General features: G+C 42.9%; 1 protein-coding gene across 2 annotated transcripts; it reads left to right on the top strand.

The window, feature by feature from the left end:
- Positions 1-1946: 1946 nt before the first annotated feature.
- DCUN1D1 (defective in cullin neddylation 1 domain containing 1) lies at positions 1947-26910 on the top strand. Of its 2 annotated transcripts, none has more exons than XM_070753693.1 (7): positions 1947-2132; positions 10554-10770; positions 14179-14347; positions 16805-16935; positions 18583-18665; positions 20189-20285; positions 22553-26910. In XM_070753693.1, the coding sequence occupies exons 1-7, from the start codon at positions 2130-2132 to the stop codon at positions 22630-22632; spliced, it is 780 nt and encodes a 259-aa protein (XP_070609794.1). In that variant the 5' UTR covers positions 1947-2129; the 3' UTR covers positions 22633-26910. The 2 variants fall into 2 exon arrangements, with proteins under 2 accessions (XP_070609794.1, XP_070609793.1); XM_070753692.1 differs by lacking the exon at positions 1947-2132 and adding an exon at positions 3479-3565.

Below are 26910 nucleotides of genomic sequence, written 5' to 3'. Positions count from 1 at the left end.
GAGAAAAGGACTCTCTTCAGAAGTCTTCCCTGTATGTAGCGCATCAGAGCCAGAATTTTAAATAAAGACAAAAACTCTCTTTAACTGAAGGCCTCCTCTGTTGCCCAAGGTGGTTTGGAAACCACCATTGTCAACTTACCAATGTAGTCTTCTTAGTAAAAACAAAAATGACAACAGAAAACATTACTTTTGACATTACTTTTGATTTTCCTCCTGGCAGTTTGAGGCAATACTCCCTTGTTCTTAATGTAGTAAGCCTAATTTATTTAATTTTGGGAGACTGGCAGCCTGGGATGCGGGTAACTGCTATACCTGGGTGGACCATCTATGAATTGCAGTTTTAAAAAAGCTGCTTCCCCAAACACTGATAAAACCAGAACAATTTAGAGCAGCTATGGGTAACCCTTGCTGGACTGAGTGCCCAATGCGTGTGCATGCCAGAACCCCCAAAATGCAATGTGTCCTGCCTCCAGCGTATGCGCGCGTGCCCCCTGAATGCATCCTGGCCCCCATGCATATGCATGTGCTGTGGATGCGCTCCCCCGCAGCCCCCCCCCCATGTCCCCTTGAGGTTAGTCAGGCTGTTTCTGAGATATTCGGTTTTTATTTATTTACTTTGCAACTGATGGAGGATTTTAACCCTGCAGCTGCTCTGCAACTAGGGTTAATCCACAATTTACAACAGTTCATTTAGTGATTGTTCAAACAGCCTGACTAACCTCAAGGGGACATGTAACTTACAATTGTTCTAACATCCGCATGACCATGTGATCAAGATTCAAATTATTATTATGATTATTAATTTATTAGATTTGTATGCCGCCCCTCTCCGAAGACTCGGAGCGGCTCAAATTGTCTGCAACTATCTCACATTTATGACGGTTGCAATGTCCTGGGATCACACAATTATCCCTGGTGACCTTCTGACAAGCAAATTCAATGGATTAAACTAGATTCACTTAGCAACCATGTTACTAATTTAACAGCAGCAGTGATTCACTTAACAACTGTGGCAAGAGAGGCAAGAGCCGCTCCGAGTCTTCAGAGAGGAATGGCATACAAATCTAATAAATAAATAATAAATTAATTAATAATAATAATAATAATAATAATAATAATAATAATAATAATTAGAAAGATGGGGCAAAACTCACTGTCTCAGCAACATTGTATTATATACAAATCCAAATAATAAAATATTGTACACCACCATTTGAAAAAGATGCAAGGTTTAGAAATATGAATTATAAATTATAAATGCATAAAAAACCCAGCAAAAATTAAAAATTTCTCCGTATCTTTGTGCATCATTTGCCATGTTGTACTAACTTGACAACTGCACTGGTTCACTTTAGCAAACCGCGGCAAGGTTGTAAAAGGGGGCAAAACTCACTTTGTCTCGCTTAGCAATGTAACATTTGGGGCTCAATTACAATCCTAATTATACAGTATTACATGATTCTTGAGAAATCTATCTTTTCTTCTATGTACACTGAGGGCATATGCGCCAAAGACAAATTCCTTGTGTGTCCAATCACACTTGGCCAATAAAGAATTCTATTCTATTCTATTTTCTATATTCTATTCAACCGTCTCGAGTTCCGGGCCACCTGAGCGGCCTCCCCAATTGAATTAAAATCCTGCAATGCAAGCCACGCTCTCCGGCTTGCCCTCTGCCGCCGGGGTCCTCCGTTCGAAGAACCCGGGGAAGCGTTTCTGAGGCGGGGGTGGCTGGGCCCAGGCAAAGTCGGGTGGGCGCAGGCGGCGGGAATGGGCGACCCAGTCCCGCCGTCCTTCCTTCCCTTCCCGCCGAGAGGCTCAAGGCGACCCCCGCGCGCCGCCGGGCGGAGGCCCTGGGTTGGACTAATCGCCCCTCACGAAAGAGGAGGGCCCAGCCCGGCAGCCGAGGCCGCTCGAGGTTCGCCGGCCAGGCCGGCCTGGCGAGTGCGGCCTGGGCGCAGTGCGCATGAGCGGCGGAAGGCAGGGCCCGCGAGGAGGAGCCCCGGGAACCGCTGCCGCCGCCGCTTTCGCCAACCTCGGTCCGCCTCCTCCTCCTCCTCCCGCTCCTCCTCAGAGTCCGCCTGAGCCGGCCCGGCGGGGAGCGAGGCCCGCGCGCAGCCAGCCCCACCATGGTGAGAGCCCGCCCGCTGAGGGGAAAAAAAAAAAAAAACAACCGCCGCCATCGCCTGGCAACGCGCGGCCTAGCCGGTGGCGGGAGGGCGCGACCCCGCAAAGGCCGCGCAGGGGGGGAGGAAGCCCAAACCCGCCGGCAAGGAAAGGGCAGGCCCGGTGGGGAAAACGGGGCCGGTGGGGATGCCGGGGCTATGGCTCGGCTTGAGGGGGAAAGAAAGGACCGCCTCGCAATTCGGACCGCCCGGTTCGGCCCCGCCGGGGATCCCGGGTCGTGCCCTTGTCGGGAGGGATCGATGATGGAAATGAGGTGGTGGTGGTGTCTCTCTCGCCCCATCCAGGCCAGGCATGAATGCCGGGGAGCCCAGAAGTATTTTCTCCTCGTGAGGCGGAAAGCCTTTGTGGGGTTGTGTATGAGGGGTATATAGGGAGGGGGTCATTGCTTTGGCTCTTCGTTCAAGAAGGAGTTGGGGTTCTCTTAGGTGTAGCTCCCCGTTTTGGGTACTTTTAGGTGTAGGCCCCCATTTGGGGTACTCTTGGGTGTAGCCACCCCATTGGGGTACTCTTAGGTGTAGCCCCTCTTTTGGGGTACTCTTAGGTATTGCCCCTTTATTTGGGGTACTCTTAGGTGTACCCCCTCATTTGGGGTACTCTTAGGTGTAGCCCCTCATTTGAGGTACTCTTAGGTGTAGCCCCCATTTGGGGTAATCTTAGGTGTAGCCACCCCATTTGGGGTACTCCTGGGTGTAGCGCCCCCCCCCCCATTTGGGTCAATGGGCGCTGATGAATTGAGGGCTCTTTCTCCCCTTGGAGGAGGGAATATGGGAAAGAGAGATGGGGGGGGGGCGCGAAGTCCAGCAATTGTTTGGTCTTCATTGCAAGGAAGACAGATATGGCAGAATGAATGTGAATGATGGGTTTTAAGTGATTGGTTTTAAGTAACATTTCTAAAATACCTTTTAGAAATGTATTTTAACTTTAGATTTCTACATATTTTTGTATTTCATTTTGTGGTGAGCTACCCTGAATCTGAGGAAAAGGGTGGCATAGAAATCAAAGGATGGATGGATGGATGGAGGGAAGGAAGGAAGGAAGGGATAGGAGTTAATAAGTGGTGGCCTATCATCAGGAATCTTCCGCTCCCTCCCTCTTCCTTCCCAATTTCACAAAAAAAAAGACTTTAACTTTTCATTGGGGGTCCAAGATCTTGTGTGCCCAACATCCCCAGGAGTGGGTGGCTTTTTTTGGTGCTTACAAAATTGGGGGCGCAAAATTTCTATGGACGGGTTATTTTTGTGTGTGAGTGAGAAATACTGTATATTGGTGGGAAAAGGCGCTGTCCAATTTGGGATGGCTTTGAATTTTCAGAAGGGAGAGGAAATTCCTGCTAGCTGGAGATTTTGGTCTGATGGTGCTGGATTTAGGAGTTGAAAAGGTATGGATTCAAGTCCAGCTTTTAAAGAATTGGTCTCTCGCAGTCAATCATCCTTTCTTCTTGCAGCTCAATTTATCTTGCAGATTTGTTGTTGGGGTATAAATTGAACACTTATCAGTGGTTCTCAACCTGGGGGTCGGGACCCCTTTGGGAGTCAAACGACTGTTTCACAGGGGTCGCCTAAGACCATTGGAAAAGACAAATTTCCCATGGTGTTAGGAACTAAAGCTTCTATTCTGGCGCCTTGGAACATATTTTTACAATCCGACCAATCAGGCGTTTACAGTGGGGGTATCCTTCTGACTTTCCTGCCAATCAGCTTAAAGCTCTGTTGGGAGAATTGACTTTGTGATGATAAGTAGTAATAACAACAACAATCCCATGGTTAGTTTATTTATTTCTTATAAAAGGAACATTTATCTACAAGAAAGAAGAAACTAGACCAAAATCTGATACCAACTTTCAGAAGATGACGAGTCAGTATTTGTATCATGTCACTTTACATAAGTGCACTGGTGTGCCTTTCGTCCCCTGTCCAATTGTCTTTCCTTTCTCTCACTTATCATATATATTTTCTTTCTTTCATATATCCTCTCCTCTAAGTTCACTTTACCCTTATATATATTACTGCGTGTCTATTTTTCTTCCTATGTATTTGTGTATTGGACAAATGAATAATTAAATAAAATAAAAAAATTTCATCTCAAATGCCCCTACTCCCTTGCAGAAATCTATGTGAATATGGTTTGAAATTGCAGAACTAAAATTTAATGGCAGATTCAGTTCAGTTCGAATTTAATTCAGACTGTTAATTTGTTTTTCCACTCTTGTTGTAAACTAGTATTACACATCTTTAAAAGTCAGTGACATCATTAATTACTGTTGGAATGCATTATGCTATTTAAGTCTTGTTTACTTGAATAGTGGGTTGACCTGTTGATATGATGTCACGACCTTTTGCATGTATCACAGGGAGAGAGAGAAGAAAGAGAGAGAGAGAGAGATTTGGAATTATCCTGGGAAATTGAGAAATATTTTTAATTAATTTGATGGCAATGGCTATGTTCCACCAAACAGTGCTATATTTAGTTGGTCAATATTTAAAGCAGGGATGGGAACATGGGCCTTATTGTTATAGCATCCATATGCTTAAATTAACAATTGAAGAATTCAGCAAATCATATTTTGAAATACGTTGATATTTTCACCTATTTTCCTAAATGGCCATGAAAGACACTAGTTCCCAAATCTTTTTTTTTTTGCCATTAGTTTTCAGAGTTTTAAACATCTGTATATGGGTTAGGGTCTTCATAATTTTTTTATAGTGCAATCTTCAAATTATTTGTACTGAAGCATATAATCTGAAAATTGCTTTGTAATTTAGTTTAGAGCAGATTAATATTGTAAATGAGTATGCCGCTACAAGTCCTCGGAGAGGGGCGGCACACAAATCTAAATAATAATAATAATAATAATAATAATAATAATAATAATAATAATAATAATATAGTATTTGAAAACCTTTTCTTATGTGTTGTATGTATATGAATATGTGTACATATATGTGGGTTTGAACACTTTCTAGCTACTTGTTAACCTCAGTGATGTGCTACCCAAAACAGCATATAAAATTCTTCAGGAAATTTAGTTGTACCAGTGTACTCTTTTGGTATTTACAGTTGTCTTTATGTACAGTTAATTTTACCTTCAGTGTGTACATCCAGGATGTTTCTCCTTAGACTAATTTATTGCCTCTGCATTTAGCTTCCTAGGAAAGAGATGTGATATGCCATTTCTCTATCTCTGGCAAAGTGTGTTTGTACTGTAGCCAGTTTCTAGTTAACCTTGGTTGAACTCAGAAATGAAGCAGAGTTAGTACTTGAAGAGAGGGTACAATTTAAAATCCCAATGACATTATCATCGCCTGGAAGACAGTGACAAATAATTTTTTCATGCTACCAAGAAAACTCTATAGATGTGTCATCTGGATTAAATTTATGGTTCACATTTTTGCCTTCTTATCCCCCATTATTTCTGCCCTTCTCATTAGGTCTAATAGGGAAGGCATGCTCGGGGTCCCTTCCATCTAACAATGGCATCCACAGCATATATCCCTTAATTCTGATGGCCCCAACCATGTTAGTCAGTCTTTTGTAAAACTTTGAAGATCTGACTATACGTCTTTCATTCTGGCCAGGAGCCAGGCAAACTCTACTAGTTATGTACAGTATTTGGTTCCTGCTGGTTTAACCTGGGGTTTCATTGTCCATATCTTTTTGTTTTGGTTTTTAATCCTTGTACCCTTCTCCCATAGCCATTGTTGTTGCTGTTGGATGGTTTTGTAAACCATTTAAATGAATCTATTTAAATAAGGGTGCGGTAGCTCAGTGGTTAAGAGGCTGGGTTTGTTGGGAAAGTTCGACAAGGTTCAAGACCTGTGCGCCATTTAACGGGGTGAACTCCTGTTACTCACCTCAGCTCCTGCCCACCTAGCAGTTTGAAAGCATGCAAATGTGAGCAGGTATCTTATTTGTTTAAAAAATGTGAATATATATAGAAGGAATATAGGCTAAATTAAGGATTCCCTTATAAAAAGTTAAATGTTGGTTGCAAAAACTGGGCACATTTTTATCCAAAATAATGTAGGGTGAAATTCTACAATAACTGTATAGTACTTCCACATTATAATTTCCGGCACTCTTGCTTTACATTCCCAGAACAGGGGTAAAAGAAGCAGCTCTTACATTCTCAGGGACATTTCTCTGTGGTCCTGTTCTCTGTTGCCATTTTATACATGGCTCAGGGCTGACTCAGCCATCTATCCTTCCGAGGTGGGTAAAATGAAGACCCATATACAGTATATGCTGCCTCTGTAAACCGCTTAGAGAGAGCTGTAAAAGCACTATGAAGCGGCATATAAGTCTTAAGTGCTATTGCTATTAACTCAGGCTAGATTGCCAAAGGTGGAGTTAGCTAAGAGATAGAGGCAGATATATGTAGATGTAATTGCTGTTTTAAGTACTGTTCTGGGAAACTAAAAAGTTCACATATAGTGCTTGCTAATATTCTTTGTGGTTCATTGATAGACAATAATTGATTTTGTACAAGACGTGGAGCTAAAATGGGAAGGGATACTTTGTGTTTTGGTGGGAGGTGTGTACCAGGTTATCGTGATGTGCCATAATATTTAGCACTCATATTTATTTACAGTCATTGAAGAGTCAGGGGTAACAGAAACAATTCAACAGAAACAATATAAAAAAGTGAATAGCTAAATCAAAACTAGGATAGCAGAATGACTCAAGAGAAAGAAAAAAAATTACATTAAGCTGACGATGCAGTGTAAACAAATTAATTTGAGCGCACGGATTTTTACCCCTGAACCTCAAGTATAGGTGCCATAAAATGGTTTATGTGTATTTGTTTGGAATAGCATATTATATGGCCATAGCAGTTGTGTCACGTTAGTTGAAATGAAGAACTAAATAACTTGGTAAGAGATAAACAAAATGTAAAATGTAAACTGATCATTATTTATAAATAAAAAAATGAAAAGTAGAAACCTCAGTAAATGTGACACCGCAACCTCTATCCTAGCCCTAGTTAAGCCCTAATTAATAACTCAGGAATGTTTTTAAGAAGGATAAATTTCTGCACTAGCCTTCTTAAACCGGTGTGTGTGTGTGTTACTTTAGATCAGGGGTTCTTAACCTTTCTAATGCCACAACCCCTTAATACAGTCCTTTATGTTGTGGTGAACCCCAACCATAGGTCTAGTGCCAATTCACCCAACAGAGCATTAAGCTGATTGGCAGGAAGGTCAGAAGGACACCCCCACTGTAAACACCGGATTGGTCAGATTGTAAAAATATGTTCCAAGGCGCCAGAATAGAAGCTTTAGTTCCTTACACAATGGGAAATTTGTTTTTTCCCTGGTCTTAGGTGACCTCTGTGAAACCGCCCCCCCAAAGGGATCCCGACCCCCAGGTTGAGAACCGCTGCTTTAGATGAATATAGCTAAATGCTTGCTTTGCCATATGTATGATGGTATTTCCAGTCATGGTATAGTTAGTATGATGGCTTTCCGCAGTCACATTGTCTGGAAAATTGTGTTTTTAGCTTTACTAGAAAGAACACAGCTTCAGTCTATGTGCAATGTTAACATTCATACAGGTAGTCCTAGACTTATGTTTAGGTTGCTCAGTTATTGCTTGAAGTTATGATAGGCTCCAACAAAGACAATTGTAATCCAAATTTGAATTTGAAATTCAAACATTGTGCCTGCCTCTCCCCCCCCCCCCAAAAGCGAACATGTAACTGTATTGGGCTGTTTGACCATGGTTTAGCTTGTTTTTTTCCAGATTTATTTTAACCACAGTTTATGTTGTTTGTGCCAGAAATACCCCATAACGAACAGTGGGTTCACCTAACAACCTTTACAATGCTGTGCTCGCTTAATGGCCCCTGCAACTTATGACCAAAATTTGCAGACTTATGATTATAAGGGCACTAGGCACGTATCACTGTGCATGCTGCTGAATTTTGATAATGTTTTTAATCATTTCATATTTAACCCTAAGTCAGTCAAAACTTTTTTCCCCCTCATCACCTCGGAGTTCGGTTGAGGTACCTGGACCAGTAGTGAACAACATGACTTGCAAGTAACTTTTGAACTCATCTGTGCAACGTTAAGAAATCAATATCCTAATTGCGATTTGTGAATGTCTGCCTTACTTCTTCTGCAACTGATATATATATATATATATATATATACACACAATATATATATTGGGATTCGTTTGTTGACTATCACAACCACAACTCCATCAAGTCAATCAACTAACCAAAATGTGAGTCCATCAACCAAACAAAATGTTACAACATAGCCATCCAACCCACTTGCAGCAGCTGAGCCAGCATTTCACACACCCCACCACTATTTATAGAAAAACGGCAGCTCCAATCACACTATTCGCAGAAGCATGAAGCCCAAAACCCTAGTCTGAAGAGGACGAGTGTGATCTTGTCGAAATGTTGCAAAGACACTCTCAACCTTACACGGGAAAAGGCCCGAACACACCAAAAGTTACATACCTATACCCCTGAAAATCATATATATATATAAATATATATATATAGATTGTTCTGAGTTCGGGTTTTGCCCCGTGTAATATTTTGAGTGTCTATGCGACGTTTCGGTGAAATCACATTCACCATCATCAGGCTGAAGTTGTACGCTTCGTGCTGCTGTAGATATATCTATGAAAACAAATACAGTAATATCTCATGATACGAACTTAATTGGTGCAAGGAGGAGGTTCGTAAGACGAAAGGTTCGTAAGACGAAACATTGTTTCCCATAGGAAACAATGTAAAGTCAATTAATCCGTGCAACCAAAAACCCCTCCGCAAAAAAACGGCTTTCGGCAACTGCTGGGAAGCCGCGCGGCTGTTTTAAAAGGTGACAGCCGGCCTGGGGGGCTTGCCAGCACCCCCCCGAACCCGGGTTCGGGGTTCGGGGGGGTGCTGGCAAGCCCCCCAGGCCGGCTGCGACCTTTTAAAACACCCGCGCCGCTTCGCAGCTGTCTCCTGAAGCCGAACGCGGAAGTTCAGCTTTAGCGTTTCAGGAGACAGATGGGAAGCGGCGCGGGTGTTTTAAAAGGTCGCAGCCGGCCTGGGGGGCTTGCCAGCACCCCCCCGAACCCGGGTTCGGGGTTCGGGGGGGGTGCTGGCAAGCCCCCCAGGCCGGCTGCGACCTTTTAAAACACCCGCGCCGCTTCGCAGCTGTCTCCTGAAGCCGAACGCGGAAGTTCAGCTTTAGCGTTTCAGGAGACAGATGGGAAGCGGCGCGGGTGTTTTAAAAGGTCGCAGCCGGCCTGGGGGGCTTGCCAGCACCCCCCCGAACCCGGGTTCGGGGTTCGGGGGGGTGCTGGCAAGCCCCCCAGGCCGGCTGCGACCTTTTAAAACACCCGCGCCGCTTCGCAGCTGTCTCCTGAAGCCGAACGCGGAAGTTCAGCTTTAGCGTTTCAGGAGACAGATGGGAAGCGGCGCGGGTGTTTTAAAAGGTCGCAGCCGGCCTGGGGGGCTTGCCAGCACCCCCCCGAACCCGGGTTCGGGGGGGTGCTGGCAAGCCCCCCAGGCCGGCTGCGACCTTTTAAAACACCCGCGCCGCTTCGCGGCTGTCTCCTGAAGCCGAACGCTAAAGCCGAACTTCCGCGTTCGGCTTCGGGAGACAGCTGCGAAGCGGCGCGGGTGTTTTAAAAGGTCGCAGCCGGCCTGGGGGGCTTGCCAGCACCCCCCCCGAACCCCGAACCCGGAAGTTTGGCAAAAGTTTGGCAATGTTTGCAACTGCCATTTGTTCCTTATATATAGTGTTGGGGGTGGAGATTTGGTTTGAATGTAGCAAATAGATTGGGTGACTATGTTTTAGTGATTTGATTGGTTGGTGGAATCACAATTAAAAACATATCATAATAATCACCATGTCAATCCTTCAAGTAATTGTGATTCCACCAACCAATCAAATCACTAAAACATAGTCACCCAATCTATTTGCTACATTCAAACCAAATCTCCACCCCCAACACTATATATAAGGAACAAATGGCAGTTGCAAACATTCCATATTTACAGCAGCACGAAGCTTAAAACTTCAGCCTGATGATGGTGAATGTGATTTCACCGAAACGTCGCATAGACACTCAAAATATTACACGGGGCAAAACCTGAACTCAGAACAATCTACACACACACACACACACACACACATATATATATTTTCACGGGTATAGGTATGAAGGTGTTGGCATATTCGGGTTTCTTCCCATGTAAGTTTCAGAGATTTCTGGTGACTTTTCGACGAGGTCCCACTCGTCATCTTGAAGATGACTAAATGTATGGAGTTTTCCTTTGAGGCATTTTCTTCTCAGGGCAAAATGGGTGTGAGGTTTGACTGCTATTCTTTTTAAACTTTTTTTTCTTTTTTTAGAACAAATTGAAGTCATCGCAAAAAGATAAAGTTCGGCAGTTTATGATCTTCACGCAATCTAGTGAGAAAACAGCAGTGAATTGCCTCTCCCAGAATGACTGGAAGCTAGATGTTGCAACAGATAATTTTTTTCAAAATCCTGAACTGTATATACGAGAAAACATTAAGGGATCACTGGACCGAAAGAAATTAGAGCAACTATATAATAGATACAAAGGTGAGTAAAAAGTTTTTTTTGTTAATGTTTTGAATGATTGAACTTAGCAGGAATTGTTGATTTCAATGGGGGGAAACTATGGCTGAGAAAGAGAGGTGTTTATTTAAGCGTTAGATATTACAGCATGGTTTGTTCATTTATTTAATTATCTACCATATTTTTCGGAGTATAAGACGCACGAGTATAAGATGCACCTTAGTTTTGGGAGATGAAAAAAATCTACTACATATTCATCTGGCTACCGTCCTTAGTCTGGTCAGCTTCAGTACATTATTGTTTGGAGGAAATAGCAATGAAAACAAGCCTGCAAATACTTAGGGCTAGAAAAACTTCATTGTAGCAATGAAAAAATCCTGCAAGCTGGGAAGATTGTTAGCACCACGTTAGGCTGGGAAAAAAAGGTTTTTTAAAAAAACCTCAATTCGGTGTATAAGATGCACCCAAATTTTCAGCCTCTTCTAGGGGTGCCGGGGGGGAGGTGCGTCGTATGCTCCGAAAAATATGGTATTTAAAATAGTCCTTGCCCCTAAGGAGCTTAGGGGGGGCAGCAAACATATTTATTGTCCGTTAGGCCTTGGCTTAATGATCATAACCAAAATTTTCTGTTGCTAAGTGAAACAGTTGTGCCCCATTTTATCACTTTTCTTGCCACAGTGGTGAATCAGTGCAGTTGTTAAGTGAATCTGACTTCCCCATTGATTTTGCTTGTAAGAAAGTCACAAAGGTTGACCCGAGGATGCTGCGACTGTCATAAATATGAATCAAGTATGGAAATCACATGACCACGGGGACGCTAACCATGGTTGTAAAGGTGAAAAATGGTCATAAGTCACTTTTTTCAGTGCCGCTGCAGCTTTGAATAGTCGCTAAACAAATGGTTGTAAGTCGTAGACTACATATAATGAATCATTCATTCATTCATTCATTCATTCATTCATTCATTCATTCATACAACTGCCCTTTTCGCATGTATGACTGGATGGGCTAAAACTAGTGGATAACTTTGCCCAGTTAGCTTCTTGGTTGAGGGTGAACTTGAAACCAAGGGAGTTTGAAATTGAAAAGGATTCCTAAGTAGCTAGGTTCAAATACTTTCCTAAATTAGGGATCTCACAAGATATTATACGACTCAAAGGTCATGTTGGGTTTGGCGTTTGGGTTTGGGAGGACGCCAAGAAGCCCCCCGGCTCTTTCAAAAGGTGACGTCAACTTTTGCCGGACTTCTGGGTTTGGCATTGGGAGAACACTGAGAAGCGCCCGGCTGTTTCAAAAGGTGACAGCTGGGCGGTGGCGGTTTTTTGGTTTTTTTTTTTCTTGCACGCATTAATTCATTTTACATTGTTTCCTATGGGAAACAATGTTTCGTCTTACGAACTTTTCGCCTTACGAACCTCCTCCGGGAACCAATTAAGTTCGTAAGACGAGGTATTACTGTATTCCCTTCCCCCTAGGCCTATACAATTTATGCATGGTATGTTTGTGTGTGTGTATGTTCGGTTTTTTAAATAAGGGTCTTTTTAATATTATTTTAAATATTAGATTTGTTATATGTTGTTTCATTATTGTTGTCAGCCGCCCCGAGTCTACGGAGAGGGGCGGTATACAAATCAAATCAAATCAAATCAAATAAATAAATAAATAAATAAACAAAATTTCTTGAAAGATTATCCCCAAACAATCCCAAACTCCCTTCCCTGAAAGGCCACCTTTCGTTTGATTAGGAAACTGGTTTGAAGTTTCCTGACTCTGAGGATATTGCTCATTTCTTTTCAGAGCATAATTGGGGGGGGGGGGGGGGGGGGCTTTGATATAGCATGCTGTGTCTGAATTCGACAATTTTTTGTTTGTACGGTACCCACAGTTTTAACAGAGGATTGATTGATTGATTGATTGATTGATTGATTGATTGGATTTGTATGCCGACCCTCTCCGTAGACTCGGGGCGGCTAACAACAGTAATAAAAAAACCAGCATGTAAATCCAATACTAAAACAACTAAAAACCCCATATTGTAAAACCAAACATCCATACAAACAAACATACCATGCATAAATTGTAAAGGCCTAGGGGGAAAGAATATCTCAGTTCCCCATGCCTGACGGCAGAGGTGGGTTTTAAGGAGCTTACGAAATGCGAGTAGGGTGGGGGCAATTCTAATCTCCGGGGGGAGTTGGTTCCAGAGGGCCGGCTCCGTCACAGAGAAGGCTCTTCCCCTGGGCCCCGCCAAACGACATTGTTTTGTTGACGGGACCCGGAGAAGGCCCACTCTGTGGGACCTAACTGGTTGCTGGGATTCGTACGGCAGAAGGCGGTCTCGTAGATACTCTGGTCCGGTGCCATGAAGAGCTTTATAGGTGATGACCAACACTTTGAATTGTGACCGGAAACTGGTCTGCAACCAATGCAGACTGCGGAGTGTTGGTGTTACATGGGCATTTTTGGGAAAGCCCATGATAGCTCTCGCAGCTGCATTCTGCACGATCTGAAGTTTCCGAACACTTTTCAAAGGTAGCCCCATGTAGAGAGCATTACAGTAGTCGAACCTCGAGGTGATGAGGGCATGAGTGACTGTGAGCAGTGACTCCCGGTCCAAATAGGGCCGCAATTGATGCACCAGGCGAACCTGGGCAAACGTCCCCCTCGGCCACAGCTGAAAGATGTTTCTCTAATGTGAGCTGTGGATCGAGGAGGACGCCCAAGTTGCGGACCCTCTCCAAGGGGGTCAATAATTCCCCTTCCCCAGGGTGATGGACGGACAGATGGAATTGTCCTTGGGAGGCAAAACCCACAGCCACTCCGTCTTATCAGGTTTGAGTTTGAGTCTGTTGACACCCATCCAGGCCCCAACAGCCTCCAGACACCGGCACATCACTTCCACTGCTTCGTTGACTGGACATGATTATAACTTTCTTCAATATGTAAATATTGTAGTTGACTCAGAGCAAAGGTTTGGGGAGCCTTCTAACACCAAAAGCCATGTTTGTTCTTGTATTTGATCTAGTTACCTGACCTTGCCCACATTTCCACTCTGACTTTCCTCTCTACCCAGAGCCTCCTCATTCAGAGCTGCCTCTTCATCTGGAGTTAAAAATGGATTTAAAAGAAGTCCTTCGTGAGAGATGAATTTTGATTCATTCTCTCTCTCTCTCTCCCCTTGCTGAAAAATAAAACTGACCCATTTTCAATTGCAGTTGTGATTCCAGGCAAAAGGACTGCGAGACACTTCTTACACATTTTATATTGCACAGATTGATGTTAAACAGTAGCTGCCAGCAGTTAATGTCCCTTGAGTCAGAAATTAGTTTCTCATGTGATTTGTCTTGGAAATCGCACCTACTGGTTCCATTCTTGCCGGAGTATTTATTTCTAGGAATTTTAAAATATTCTTCTTTTGTCTCCACCTTCAAGACCCTCAAGATGAGAATAAAATCGGCATAGATGGCATACAGCAGTTTTGCGACGACTTGGCACTAGACCCGGCCAGCATTAGTGTCTTGATAATTGCCTGGAAGTTCAGAGCTGCGACGCAGTGTGAATTCTTAAGGATGGAATTCATGGATGGGATGACAGAACTTGGGTAAGTGCTGGGGCCCATGTTGCGATGCATGCAGAGCCCTCTGGGCTAAAGCAGCATTAAACCCTGCCCACATGCTGTTTTATTTTACAGAAAAGCATTCACTCCTGGTTTCCTGCCCATCACTCTCTGGCCTAGTTACGCATTGGTTCTGGCAAATAACACTTACAAGCTCCTTCGTGAATCTTTTTTTTTAATCATCAAGAGTAAGGAACACAATGGCTTGAGTGGTTGAAACACTGGGCAGGAGGTTAGCAAGCCCGCCATTGAGACCCGAGAATTGCCATGGGGTGGAATTGAAATCTCACTCTTCACTCCGGCATCTGCTGCTGAACATGAAAAGAGCCCCCAACTGGGTGTTCCCAGAGCAACGGTGATGTCACCAGCGGCTAATCCTTTCAACTACAAGCGCCTCGGTGCAAAACATGAGCGCAAAACCCAAAATAATCATCAAGAGTTATAGCAATGTGGAGTCGTCGCCCCCCCCCACCCCAAAAAAAAAATTGGATTGCTTTTAAGATGCGTGGACTTCAGCATTCCAAATTCCCCAGCCGGCATGGGCTTGCGGTCTGGGGAATTCTTGGAGTTGAAATCTACACCTTAAAATGGCCACGTTGAATGAAGAGGGGGCAGTGTTTTCAATCCCCTTTTTAAATAGCCTTTGTTGAAGACTCATGTTTAGCTTTTTTTAAAAAATTATTTATTTATTTATTGGATTTGTATGCCGCCCCTCTCTGGAGACTCGGGGCGGCTAACAGCAACAATAAGACAGCGTACAATAATAATCCAATACTAAAAGCGATTAAAAACCCATTAATATAAAAACCAAACATACATACAGACAGGCATGCCATGCATAAAATTGTAAAGGCCTAGGGGGAAAGAGTATCTCAATTCCCCCATGCCTGGCGGCAGAGGTGGGTTTTAAGTAGCTTACGAAAGGCAAGGAGGGTATGGGCAACTCTGATCTCTGGGGGGAGTTGGTCATTGTCATAGGTACAGCAAGCTGACTGCAAACCTGTATTTATTTTGAATGGACAAAGTGGGAAATCATTGCATTTTGATTGCACTGTCCGTAAGGGCCCCAAAACTCTCTCTTTTTTTGGTGTGTGTTTCACTTCATTAAAATATCGGATGAGACCGTACCTGGAAGCGTAGCAGGCAATATTCCTTATAGCTATATCGGTACTAGAACTGAACTTGTGCATTTGTTTACTCTTTTGGCAAATGTGTTGATGCAAGGTGTGAGTAAACTGTGAAGCAACATAGATGATAGTGTTCCATATGGCAGCTTTTATACTCCCGATGTTTTCTGAAATGACTTTGTTTACTGGCAAGTTCAGGAAAATGCACAGACTATCAGACAATTGATTTAAATATACAAATAGCTGAATTTCCATGAACCTTTTCCAGGCATATATATATATTTGCCGTGGTTACCATATTCATTGATTCAAGCAGACAAAGGGAAGCTGTGAGAATTCCCGCAGAATTGTTCTAAGCTTCTGCCTTGGGAGGAAATTTCATTCTTAGCTGATTTGTAAATGTGGTAGATTAATTACTATTTTAATAAACCAAATCACAGTGAACTTCAAATATCATCCATTCTAAAAATTGTAGTCCTTGATGTACAATCACTTGTTTCGTGACTGTTTTGAAGTCACAGTGACCTTGGAGAAAGTGATTTATGACTTGTACTGACATTTACAATTGTTGCACAATTCCCAAGTCATGTGATTTTAATTCCGGCAATTTGGCAACCAGCTCTCATTTATGACCAGTGGCAGCATCTTGGGGGAGGTCCCATAGTTGTGATTTGATAACTTTATTGTCAATTTCCAGTTAAAAAAAAAATCCCCATTGGGGAACCCGCATTGGCTTAACAACCATGTAATTCACTTAATAGCCATGCAAAATTGTAGTAAAACTAGGTCCAACTCAACCTGCAACTACCAGGACTTATGACAGAAATTCCAGTCCCAATTTATATTACCTATATAAAGGATACCGATAATCGCCGACTTACGACCACAATTGAGCCTCAGATTTTTGTTCCTAAGCAAGGCAAGTAAGATGTTACAATCTTTTTTGCCCCAATTGGTAAGTGAACCACTGCAGTTGTTAAGTGAATCCTGTCATTAAGCCGATCTGACTCCCCCTATTGCTGTTGCTTGTTAGTAGCCAGCTAAAAAAAGTTACCATTTCATGATCTGGGGCAGTGCAACTGTTATAAATACATGCCACGTGCTCATATTTTGATCACATGACCACGAGGATGCTACATTGGTTCTAAGTTTGAAAAGTCACGCTTTGCTGTTGTAACTTCGAACGGTCACTAAACAGACGGTTGCAAGTTGTGGACCGCCCATATCAGTACAATTTGTAGAAGGATTTTAAAAATACGCAGCCTAAATACACTGACTGAAGGAGAAATAAAAATCTTTTGATGTATCAATACAGATGTGACAGCATAGAAAAGCTAAAGGCCCAGCTTCCTAAAATGGAACAAGAATTGAAAGAGCCAGGAAGATTTAAGGACTTTTACCAGTTTACTTTCAACTTTGCAAAGAATCCAGGACAGAAAGGTTTAGGTATGTATGCCACCATTTCTCAGCTCAGGGAGAAAGTGACTCATGTCGCATACCTGAAAGTCAATTTCTCAGCAATCGCTGCGGTTGAACAGGATGAGTGGAAACTGCCTTTCCCCGATTGAGACAAACCTCAGCAAGTCCCAAAGGTGCTTTTCTTTGAAAACAATTCGCTTCTCATCCGATGGGAAGCGAAAAAAGAAGAAAAAAATCCAGTTGCCTCCACCACCCCCACACCACCCCAAAGAAAGCACCTTTGGGACAACCTGGACAATTGGGAATATCCATAGATCAGAGGTCTTCAAACCTGGCAACTTTTAAGACTTGTGGACGTCAACTTCCAGACTTCTCTAGCCAGCATAGCTGAGAGTTGAAATCCAGAAGTCTTAAAGTTGCCAAGTTTGGGGACCCCTGCCATACACAATTCCCCCAGCAAGTGTGGTTTAACAAAATTGTAGTTTGCAAGAAAACCAGCCCTGGAAAAGTGCTGTCAAAGCTTTGGAAGCTTTTTAGAGGCGTTTCTAGCTTTCCCTCCCTTCCTGAAGGCCTCTGTTGCACCCCTGAAATTTAGAGTAGGTTTAAGAAGCAAACTCATTGTGAAGAGCTCAGCAAGGGGAATAAGGGAAAAAAGGGGAAATCCCATTGCAAACTTTTTCTTGCTTTATTTATTTATTTATTATTTATTTATTTATTATTTAGATTTGTATGCCGCCCCTCTCCGAAGACTCGGGGCGGCTCACAACAAGCTAGAACAAATCATAAATAATCAGAAAACTTTAAAAATTAATACAAGATTTAAAAGAACCCCATATACTAACAGACGCACACACAAACATACCATGCATAAATTAAACATGCCCGGGGGAGGTGTTTCAATTCCCCCATGCCTGACGGCAGAGGTGGGTTTTAAGGAGTTTACGGAAGGCAGGGAGGGTAGGGGCAGTTCTAATCTCTGGGGGGAGTTGGTTCCAGAGAGTCGGTGCCGCCACAGAGAAGGCTCTTCCCCTGGGGCCCGCCAACCAACATTGTTTAGTTGACGGGACCCGGAGAAGGCCCACTCTGTGGGACCTAATCGGTCGCTGGGATTCGTGCGGCAGGAGGCGGTCTTGGAGATATTCTGGTCCAGTGCCATGAAGGGCTTTATAGGTCATAACCAACACTTTGAATTGTGACCGGAAATTGATCGGCAGCCAATGCAGACTGCAGAGTGATGGTGAAACATGGGCATACCTAGGTAAGCCCATGACTGCTCTCGCAGCTGCATTCTGCACGATCTGAAGTTTCCGAACACTTTTCAAAGGTAGCCCCATGTAGAGAGCATTACAGTAGTCGAACCTCGAGGTGATGAGGGCATGAGTGACTGTGAGCAGTGAGTCCCGGTCCAGATAGGGCTGCAACTGGTGCACCAGGCGAACCTGGGCAAACGCCCCCCTCGCCACAGCTGAAAGATGGCCAGTGTCTAGTTGGGATAGTCTGAGAATTCTTTGATGGAGATGAAGGTGAAAAATCAGGAAATTCAGGAAGTTTCTAACAATCCTTGTGCTACAATTTTTTTCCTTTTGCTTTGATAATTCATTATCCATTCCCGAAATCATTCTGGATCATAATGCTTTTTTTTTAAAGGAAAAAAAATTCTCTTTAACGTTACAGATTTAGAAATGGCCATTGCCTACTGGAACTTAGTACTGCACGGGAGGTTTAAATTCCTAGACTTGTGGAACAGATTTTTATTGGTAAGTTCAAATATTGTTTCTAACAAATAGATACAGGGTGTGTGTGTGTGTGTGTGTATGTGGTAAGCAATACCTTTATGAAATGGGTCTAGATCAGGAATTTTTGCCTCTGAACATAATAAGAGGTCAGATTGAAATTGGGGCAAACTGGCAGCTTGTTTTGCCTCTGCTGATAGTCCTTGACTTGCAACCGATGGCTTAGTGACCATTCAGAGTTACAACAGACCTTTCCCTTGCTACTTAAGACCCAGATATGAAGTTCTTACTCTCCACTGTCACCCCATCCCATGATCACCTGATCTCATTTTGGACACTCACAGCTGTTTTTAGCATCCCCCAGTCATGCGGCCATAATTTGCAATGGTTTTTTTTTTTAATCAGAAACCAGTTTCTGGCGAAAGAATCCACCCATTGCTAGATTCACTTTATGACTGACAAAAAAACTATCATGAAATTTAGCGTGGTCATGTGGTGACCATTTATTAATCGGCATATTTTACAACTGTAATTCAAGGTACAATTATGGTTATAAGTTGTGTTGGGCGAACTTCACGAAGTTCGGGTTTGGCGAACTCACCCAAACTTTGCCGTAAAGTTTGGGTGAGTTTGCCGAACCCAAATTTTACCCGAACCCAAACAGCAGCAGCGCATCGTCGTTTAGTGGCGTTTGTCCAAACGCCGAACCCGAACTTTACCCGAACTTTTTTAAAAGTTGGGGTTTGGGTTTGGCATGTCGAACACTGCAAAGTTCGGCACAAGCCTGAACCTTGCAGGTTCGGTTCACCCAACACTAGTTATAAGGACTACCTGTATTTGTAAGCTACCAGAATCGCTCAGGCAGCTATGGGAATGAAAATGAATGAATAAATGAATGAATGAATGAATGAATGAATGAATGAATGAATGATGAATGAATGAATGAATGAATGAATGAATCAGTCAGTCAGTCAGTCAGTCAGTCAGTCAGTCAGTCAGTCAGTCAGTCAGTCAGTCAGTCAGTCGATCAATCGATCAATCAATTGGTTGAATTGGACAGCTGTGGAAATGAATGAAGAAATGAAAGAATAAACAATGTGGATTCTGCATGAGCCCACTGAATCTGGTGCAAAGCCTTGAGGAAGCACTAAGCCTCCAGCCAAGGCCTCTTTTGACAGGCCTTCTCAAAGCCGCACAAAGCCTTACTAATTTTGAGCACTACACAGTAGTGGCCCCTTCAGTGGAAGTGAAACAGTCTCTCTCAGTGCTTTGAAAATGTTGAAGCTACATGCCTTCCCGGTCCTGCTTTATTCCAACCAATGATTTAAGCAGCTCTCAGACCCAAAGCTGGGTTGCTCTGCAGTGGCTCAGCCAGATGGTTAAAATGTGATCCCAAGATCCAAGATCATTTCCGCTCTTGCTGTCCAAGAAATGTGAGAGATTCTCCAGTCTTGGTACCACGGTGTGCTAAGCATAAAGTCCTGTTGAGGAGTCAATAGAGAAGTAATGTCTTGAATTACGACGGCGGTATTTTCTCTCTCAAACAGGAACATCATAAAAGATCTATACCGAAGGACACTTGGAACCTTCTTTTAGACTTCAGTGCAATGATAGCAGATGATATGTCAAATTATGACGAGGAAGGTAAGGTTGCTTCTTGATGCTGTTGGAACTCTTTGTCCAAGTCTACATTTAATAGATGTTCCGGGGTTGGCTTTTATAAATAACTCAAGGTGGCAAACATATACTCTTTCCTTCTATTTTCCCCACAACAAACACCCCCCCCCCTCCCAGTGAGGTGAGTTGGTCTGGGAGAGAATGACTGGTCCAAAGTCCCCCAGCCAGTGTTTCTGCCTAGGGTGAGACTAGAACTCGTCATTAGCCCAAAGTCACTTGGCTGACTTTCCTGCCTAAGGCCTGATTAGAATTCACAGCCTCCTGGTGATTGGCCGAAAGTCAGTAAGGTACTTTCATGCCTAAGATGGAACTAGAATTCACAGCCTCCTGGTTTCTAGCCTGTGCCTTTAAGCGCAAGGCCAAACTCTTTCTGTTTGTGCCACTGACACTGCTAATCTATTAGTCATTTTCTTCAAAACTTATCTACAATCTGATTTGTTCATCAGTTCTCAGGGTGGGGTGGTTCTTTTTTATTTATTTTTTGTTTGTGTAATGGTGAAGCAGTGAGGGAGTAAACAATTATCTGTTTGTCCAACATCTGAAAATAAAGCTGGTTGGTCATTGCCATAAATACCATGAACTTAATCCCAGAGAGCAGCCCTTAGCAAGCTAGGGGTATAAAATGTGGCTTTAAAATGAATGGCGCTCAATGGCATCTCCCTGCTATGAGGTGTCGTTCCCCCCCCCCCCCAATCCCTCCTTATTTCAACAAAACCAGCTTGCTAAACCAGCTAGTGTGGAGTCACTAATCCTTCCCTTCTGTGAGTCACCAGGTCATTGACCAGGCAAAAGGGACGCACCATTTTAATATTCTGTCATACTTTTTCCTGTGTTTGGTTTTCCCCACCACCACCCTAAGAGCCGGGTGGCGCAGTGGTTAGAGTGCAGCACTGCAGGCTACTTCACCTAACTGCTAGCTGTAGTTCAGCAGTTCAAATCCCCCCACCGGCTCAAGGTTGACTCAGCCTTCCATGCTTCCGAGGAGGGAAAAATGAGGACCCAGATTGTTGGGCGCAATAGGCTGATTCTGTAAACCGCTTAGAGAGGGCCGTGAAAGCACTTATGAAGCAGTATATGTCTTGTTCTGTCGAGCTCTCTGGTAGAATCCTCCCAAAAATGCACAGATACAATTTCAGACACACACACATTTGAAAATTCAAAACAATGTTCTTTATAATTAAAATTCACTTAAACCAAGCCCTTTTTTGGGATAGCAATGAGCACTCATCTCCAAGCAAACTGGTAATTTGTACAAGTCCCTTATCAGTTCTGTGATACTTAGCTTGCAGCTGTGAGGCAATTCACAGTCCTTCTTCTTTCACAAAGTGAAACACCCTTTGCTCTGCTTTAGTTTCAAAGCGGGGAAAAATCAGCACACAAAAGGTCAAAGTCAGTAAAGCAGTCACGAAACACAACGATCAGATAATCCTCCACAATGGCCAAACCCACATGCTGCTCTTTATAGCAGCCTCACTAATGACCACAGCCCCACCCAACCACAGGTGGCCTCATTTTCTCTGATAATAATCTCATTTGTTGTTGCCTATGCATCGCTCTCCGCATGTGTGGCTGTATCATTAACTCTTGTTCTGAATCCAAGGAGGAGCTAGATAATTGATCTCCTTCTGAGCTGTCTGCCACACTCTCCTCCTCCCTGTCACTCATGTCTTCTTGGTCAGAGGAGCCTTCATCATCAGATTCCACCCGGGGCAAAACAGGCCTGCAGCATGTGGATGTTTCCCCCACATCCACAGTCCTTGGGGCAGGAGCTGGGCCAGAGCTAACCACAACAATGTCTAAAATGCTAAATGCTATTTCTCTCTGATTGAGAGAATGCCCATTGACATACGATGGTATTGACTTTATGGCTCTTTAAATCCTGTAACAACTTAGGACCTGATTCTTTTGAGGGTCTGTGTTTCCTTTTGGGTTATTTAGATCAGTTTTTTTCTAAAGTGGGGACACACAAACACACCCGGGGGTCACTCAAGACCCTCTCAGGCGTCACCCTTTTTATTTGAATTTATCATTGTTATTTTCTCAAGATTCAAGAAATTATTATTTTAGGAGTGTGTCAGTTTTAACTTTTAGTGTGGTAAATACAGACAGATGCCATAGGTTCGCCATCACGGTTCTAGGGCACTGCATTCCAAAACAAGCAGAAAAATCATATTAGCCAGGGGAAAATATAATCACTTTGTCTTTTCCCCCGCTCTCTTTCCCTCCCCCTTCAGGTGCGTGGCCTGTTCTTATTGATGACTTTGTGGAATTTGCACGACCTCAGATTGCTGGAATCAAAAGTACGACAGTGTAGCGCTATCGGAACCTTCTAACATGTACCTAGTCTGTACAAATAAACATAATGGGGAAAAAAATTGCAGTCCCTTTCTGCCAATGACTGAACTGGACCGAAGACCAATCCCGGAGAGATAAGAGCTGAGGGTGGCTGCAAACTTGTAAGGATTATACCCTGGACCATATCAGACTACAGGTGGCTTGGCCCTCTCACCCAGCCTGGGCTGCCCTCCTAACCCCTCGGAAACTCCAGCATTGTGGATATATCATCTTGTCCCTCCCCTCCTTTTTTAAAAACGGAATCTCCTAAATGCTTTCCATAGATCTTTCATGTTTTTGGATGACTCTTTTTGACATTTACGGTTTCCACACCTAAAGTACATTCTGGTTTTGGGTTTTTTTCCTCCCCCCACCAAGCAAACTCTTTTGTGTTCCCGTTGCACAGTTCGATCTCACAGTCCACGTGTCCTAATTCTAAAAAAAGCCGAGAGGAAAAACAAAATTACCTTCAGCTCACCTGTTTTGGGGCTACCTGCAACGACTGTGCCGAGACTTATCCTAAAACAGTGTGTTTGGATCCATTGTTTTTATTATTATTATTATTGTTATTGTTATTTTAAATGGTCGATTTACAGCTGTTTTGTCGGTGTGAGTGGGAAGGGCTCGTTGTCATTGTCGTTTGCTTGTGCGGTTGAAAGCGGATGTCGAAAAGACCCAGCAAAAACCTGGATTTTTTTTTTGTCCCTCTCTGGAACAGGCTTGCCAGCTGCATCGGTGCATTGACACCTCTCGGTCGGCTAATGACTTTGCGGTATCCTTTGATGTCAGACTGCCTCGTGCCAGGTGGAAGACGCTTCCTCTAGCATCCTCCTTTTGCTGATGGGTGGCCTTTTCTTGCTGACGAACACAACAGTCCTTTGGCCGCCTTGTTTCCGCGCCTTGTTGTGTGCGCGGCATCAAAAGAAAGGAGGGTGATATTGGAGTGTTTTTCATCTGACCACCAGTAGCATTCCTGCTAACTTAATTGGGTCGCACTGTTTCTCAAGCAGGTGTGGGCAGCTGCTTCTGGGAATTGGGTCATTATCCCGTATCCCCAAAGCGGGGAGAGCCCCTCCACATTTGATCACATTAACTGCTCTTTCTTTCTCTTCAATTATTGTTTTACGGAGTGGCTGTTCTTAAGTTTCAATAGGTGAGGCTTTGCCCAGTAAGGACTAGTGGGCACTCGAATGCGGGAATAAGAAATTGCTCACCGTTGCTCTTACACTTACCCAGTCTTGTTAGTTTTGAAATGTCATCAGTTACCTAGCCGTTCATTAATTGCCCAGTTTTATTATCCTTGAAAGGCTCATTTTCTCTTCAAGGATTTCTCTCTGTCCTTCCCCCAGCTGCTAAGTCCTACTGAATTGTTAAGACTTGAATGCAATACCCAACTTGTAATACTTGCTACATTTTATAAAACTCTTGGATTTGAGCCCAGGAAGGGTTTGCAAAATAACCATGAATGTAAGGCAGATTTAGTCGAGGCTGAGTAGCATAAGCTAAATCCACTCGAGGGCGAGTACGGCTACCGCCAGGGAGCCTTCTTCACCTCGGGTGGGTTCTTATTTTACAACTGCAGCTCACTCTGATCATCGCTCGGACACATCCCACGTCCTGCAGGTCTATGCAAACCTCACCAGCCTGACGCCTGCGGATATTTAAAATTTCAGATTTGAGAGCGGGAGATGAAGGGTCTTAGATAGCAACTGCACAAAGAGGAAATCTCTCCCCCACCCCTTGCATTGGGGTCTGTGTAGGGAGTAATTATTTTCTATCTGGAGTTCCCGCTTAATCGCAGGGCCTCCATCTTTTCCATGCCACTTGACGTTATCCAGCCAAATAAGTTCAGCACTTTCAATGGAAGAGAGAGAATCCTTTTTACTTGATTCTGCCGTTGTCTGCAGCGGAGAGTAGCTATGGACTCTTAACGTGGCTGGATCATAAATGAGACTGATGCAGATGTTATGTTTTCAGTGGTAAAGGAAAAAAATCAAGATTGTCCTTTTGGGTACCAGCAAAGAGGACGGGGGCAGGTGACAATATGTGTGCCATGCCCTTATCATGTCAATGCTGCAGCTTGCATCAGACACGCATGTATGTGTAGCATTGGCATGGAAACGCCATGAGACATGTCATCGAGTGGCCACTTCAATTGGCTGCAGATATCACTAAGTGCCCTAGTGATTTGCGTGCTCTTTTCCCACCCACATAACATACATTCCCCTCTTCTCTTTCCCAGCATAAAGCGTATTTAGCTTTAAATTTCACTGAAGGTCGATGCTAACACTAATTAGTTGAAAACCGGAACATGTACTTTAGGTCAGGACCTAGCTCCGAATCTGCCGATTGCAATTATTTCAAAGTCCACCGTTTTGAAACCTTGCTGAAATGGAAAGAATTTGCCCAGCCGAGAGAAATAGAGGCACATATAGCATTTTCAGGATTTTCAATCATGATGAAAGATTGAAAATGCTACACCCACTGTGGTCCCGGTGTGTTTTGGCTTGCCACTATTTTTTTTTTTTGTCCAACCGTACACATTTTTTAAAAAATGCGGTTTTTATTCTTTGTGTTTTTATATGATAGCAGCACTTGAAATACCTCCTGTCTTTTAATCGTTTCAACACCACTTTGCCCTTTTCTTAAGCAAACCCCCCCCCAATTGTTCGATAGAACAACATTGGAAACATGGATTTGAGGTATTTAAAACTCCTTTGTAATATTTAAGAACGGAAGGGGCAAGTGTGATATTGTTCATGATGTTTTCTTGCTTGTATCCATGTCATTAAAATGCACTTTTATGCAGATGCTAAAATAACAGGAGGGGAAAAAATCTTAATTGCTTGATTTTTTTTTTTTAAACCAACTCTCGTCAGGATCCTACAGCCACTCCCTCCGTAACCTTTTGGAAAAGTTTAAGGAAACCATTGAATAAAAATTGGAAATCTTTTAGCTGCTGGAATTGGCAAAGTCAAGTATGTTATTTACTCTTTGTTTTTTCTCTTGTGTAAATATCAGCGAAGACTTGAATTATGAAAACTCTACGAAGCGTGCGTGTGTGCTGTTTTTCTGTCTTTAAATTTGGGTACAGCTTTCTCAGAATGAGTCATTGATGTATGCTATGTATTTTTTTTGTGTTTGTGTGTGTGTTTTAATTTTAACGAGATGTACTGAATTCTATCCCTGTGCTGAAGATTAGGGCATAGGTGCCATGTTGTTCTTGTTTTTTTAAAGACGATTCCTTTTGCAATGTTGAGGCCTTTTCAACAAAATGGAATTTGCCATCAGTTTGGTACTACACAATTTATAATTACTGTGTAATTATAAAAAAACTGCATTACATAAAGCATTGCTGTCTTAAGTAGCATAAAAACTGAGGTTGTTTGTGTGATAGCATTCTTGAATTAAAAAAAAAAAGTGATTTTAAATCCAGAGGCAAAAATTGGTCACCTGCTTTTCAGTGGGACGTGTACTGTCTAAAGTGGTGCTAGGGTTTGACTGTATTTAGTGGCAGAAATATTTGGCTTAATTATTTGTTTCTGAATGTAAAATGCCTGGCTCTAGCAAAGACTAAAAATGTTCAGACATATCCCCATGTATGTGTGCATGATTTTTTTTTTAAGTTTTAAAAATGTAAACTGAATTTCTACTTGGGTTGATTTAATAAAAACAACCCATGTGTACATCCAGTGGTAAAATGACCCTTCCTAAATAATTTTCCTTTTGCCAAATATCAGATAAGCAGTCAATGCTTAACCTTATCATCTACTTTTGGAGTTTTATTGTCATATGTAAGGTTAAATCTTCTCATCTATGCAGATTACTTGGTAATTTTATTTCAGTCACCGTGATCAACATTTTCCTGTAATGTTGAATTGTAACTACTGAGAAAAATAACTTTCTGCAATTCCAGAGTCAATAAAATACCAGCCCGATTGTCATGGCAAAAACCTTCACGTGAATTATGCCATCGGAGAACAAGCAAAAACGACTTTGTTTCTTGATTAGTTTATGTTTATTTTTTAAAATCATGGTGAGAGGAATAAGAGAACATTGCAAATTGAAATTGTGCTTGCCATATAAAACATAGATTATGGTTGCACAAACGGAGGGTTTCTTTTTCCCCAAACATGGTTTGAAGTTTCTTAATTTGTGGGGGTGAGAAAAAAAAAGTGGTACCTTGATGTTTTTTCTTTGGTCGGTCCAAAGCTATGAATTGTGAACCTGCTAAATAAAGTAACTTATTTCTTCAAAA

The sequence above is a fragment of the Erythrolamprus reginae genome, chromosome 5 (genome assembly GCF_031021105.1).
Source record: "Erythrolamprus reginae isolate rEryReg1 chromosome 5, rEryReg1.hap1, whole genome shotgun sequence".
NCBI lineage: Eukaryota > Metazoa > Chordata > Lepidosauria > Squamata > Dipsadidae > Erythrolamprus > Erythrolamprus reginae.
Note: the sequence above shows the minus strand (reverse complement) of the source record. Positions and strands in the feature narration are given on the sequence as shown.

What these genes read in the sequence shown, in the direction of transcription:
- DCUN1D1 (XM_070753692.1), top strand. Translation starts at nt 3,539, where the DNA reads ATGGTGCTGGATTTAGGAGTTGAAAAG. An exon ending in TGTGGAACAGATTTTTATTG is followed by an intron (nt 18,666 to 20,188) that starts GTAAGTTCAAAT and finishes TCTCTCAAACAG; the next exon opens with GAACATCATAAAAGATCTAT. An exon ending in GTCAAATTATGACGAGGAAG is followed by an intron (nt 20,286 to 22,552) that starts GTAAGGTTGCTT and finishes CTCCCCCTTCAG; the next exon opens with GTGCGTGGCCTGTTCTTATT.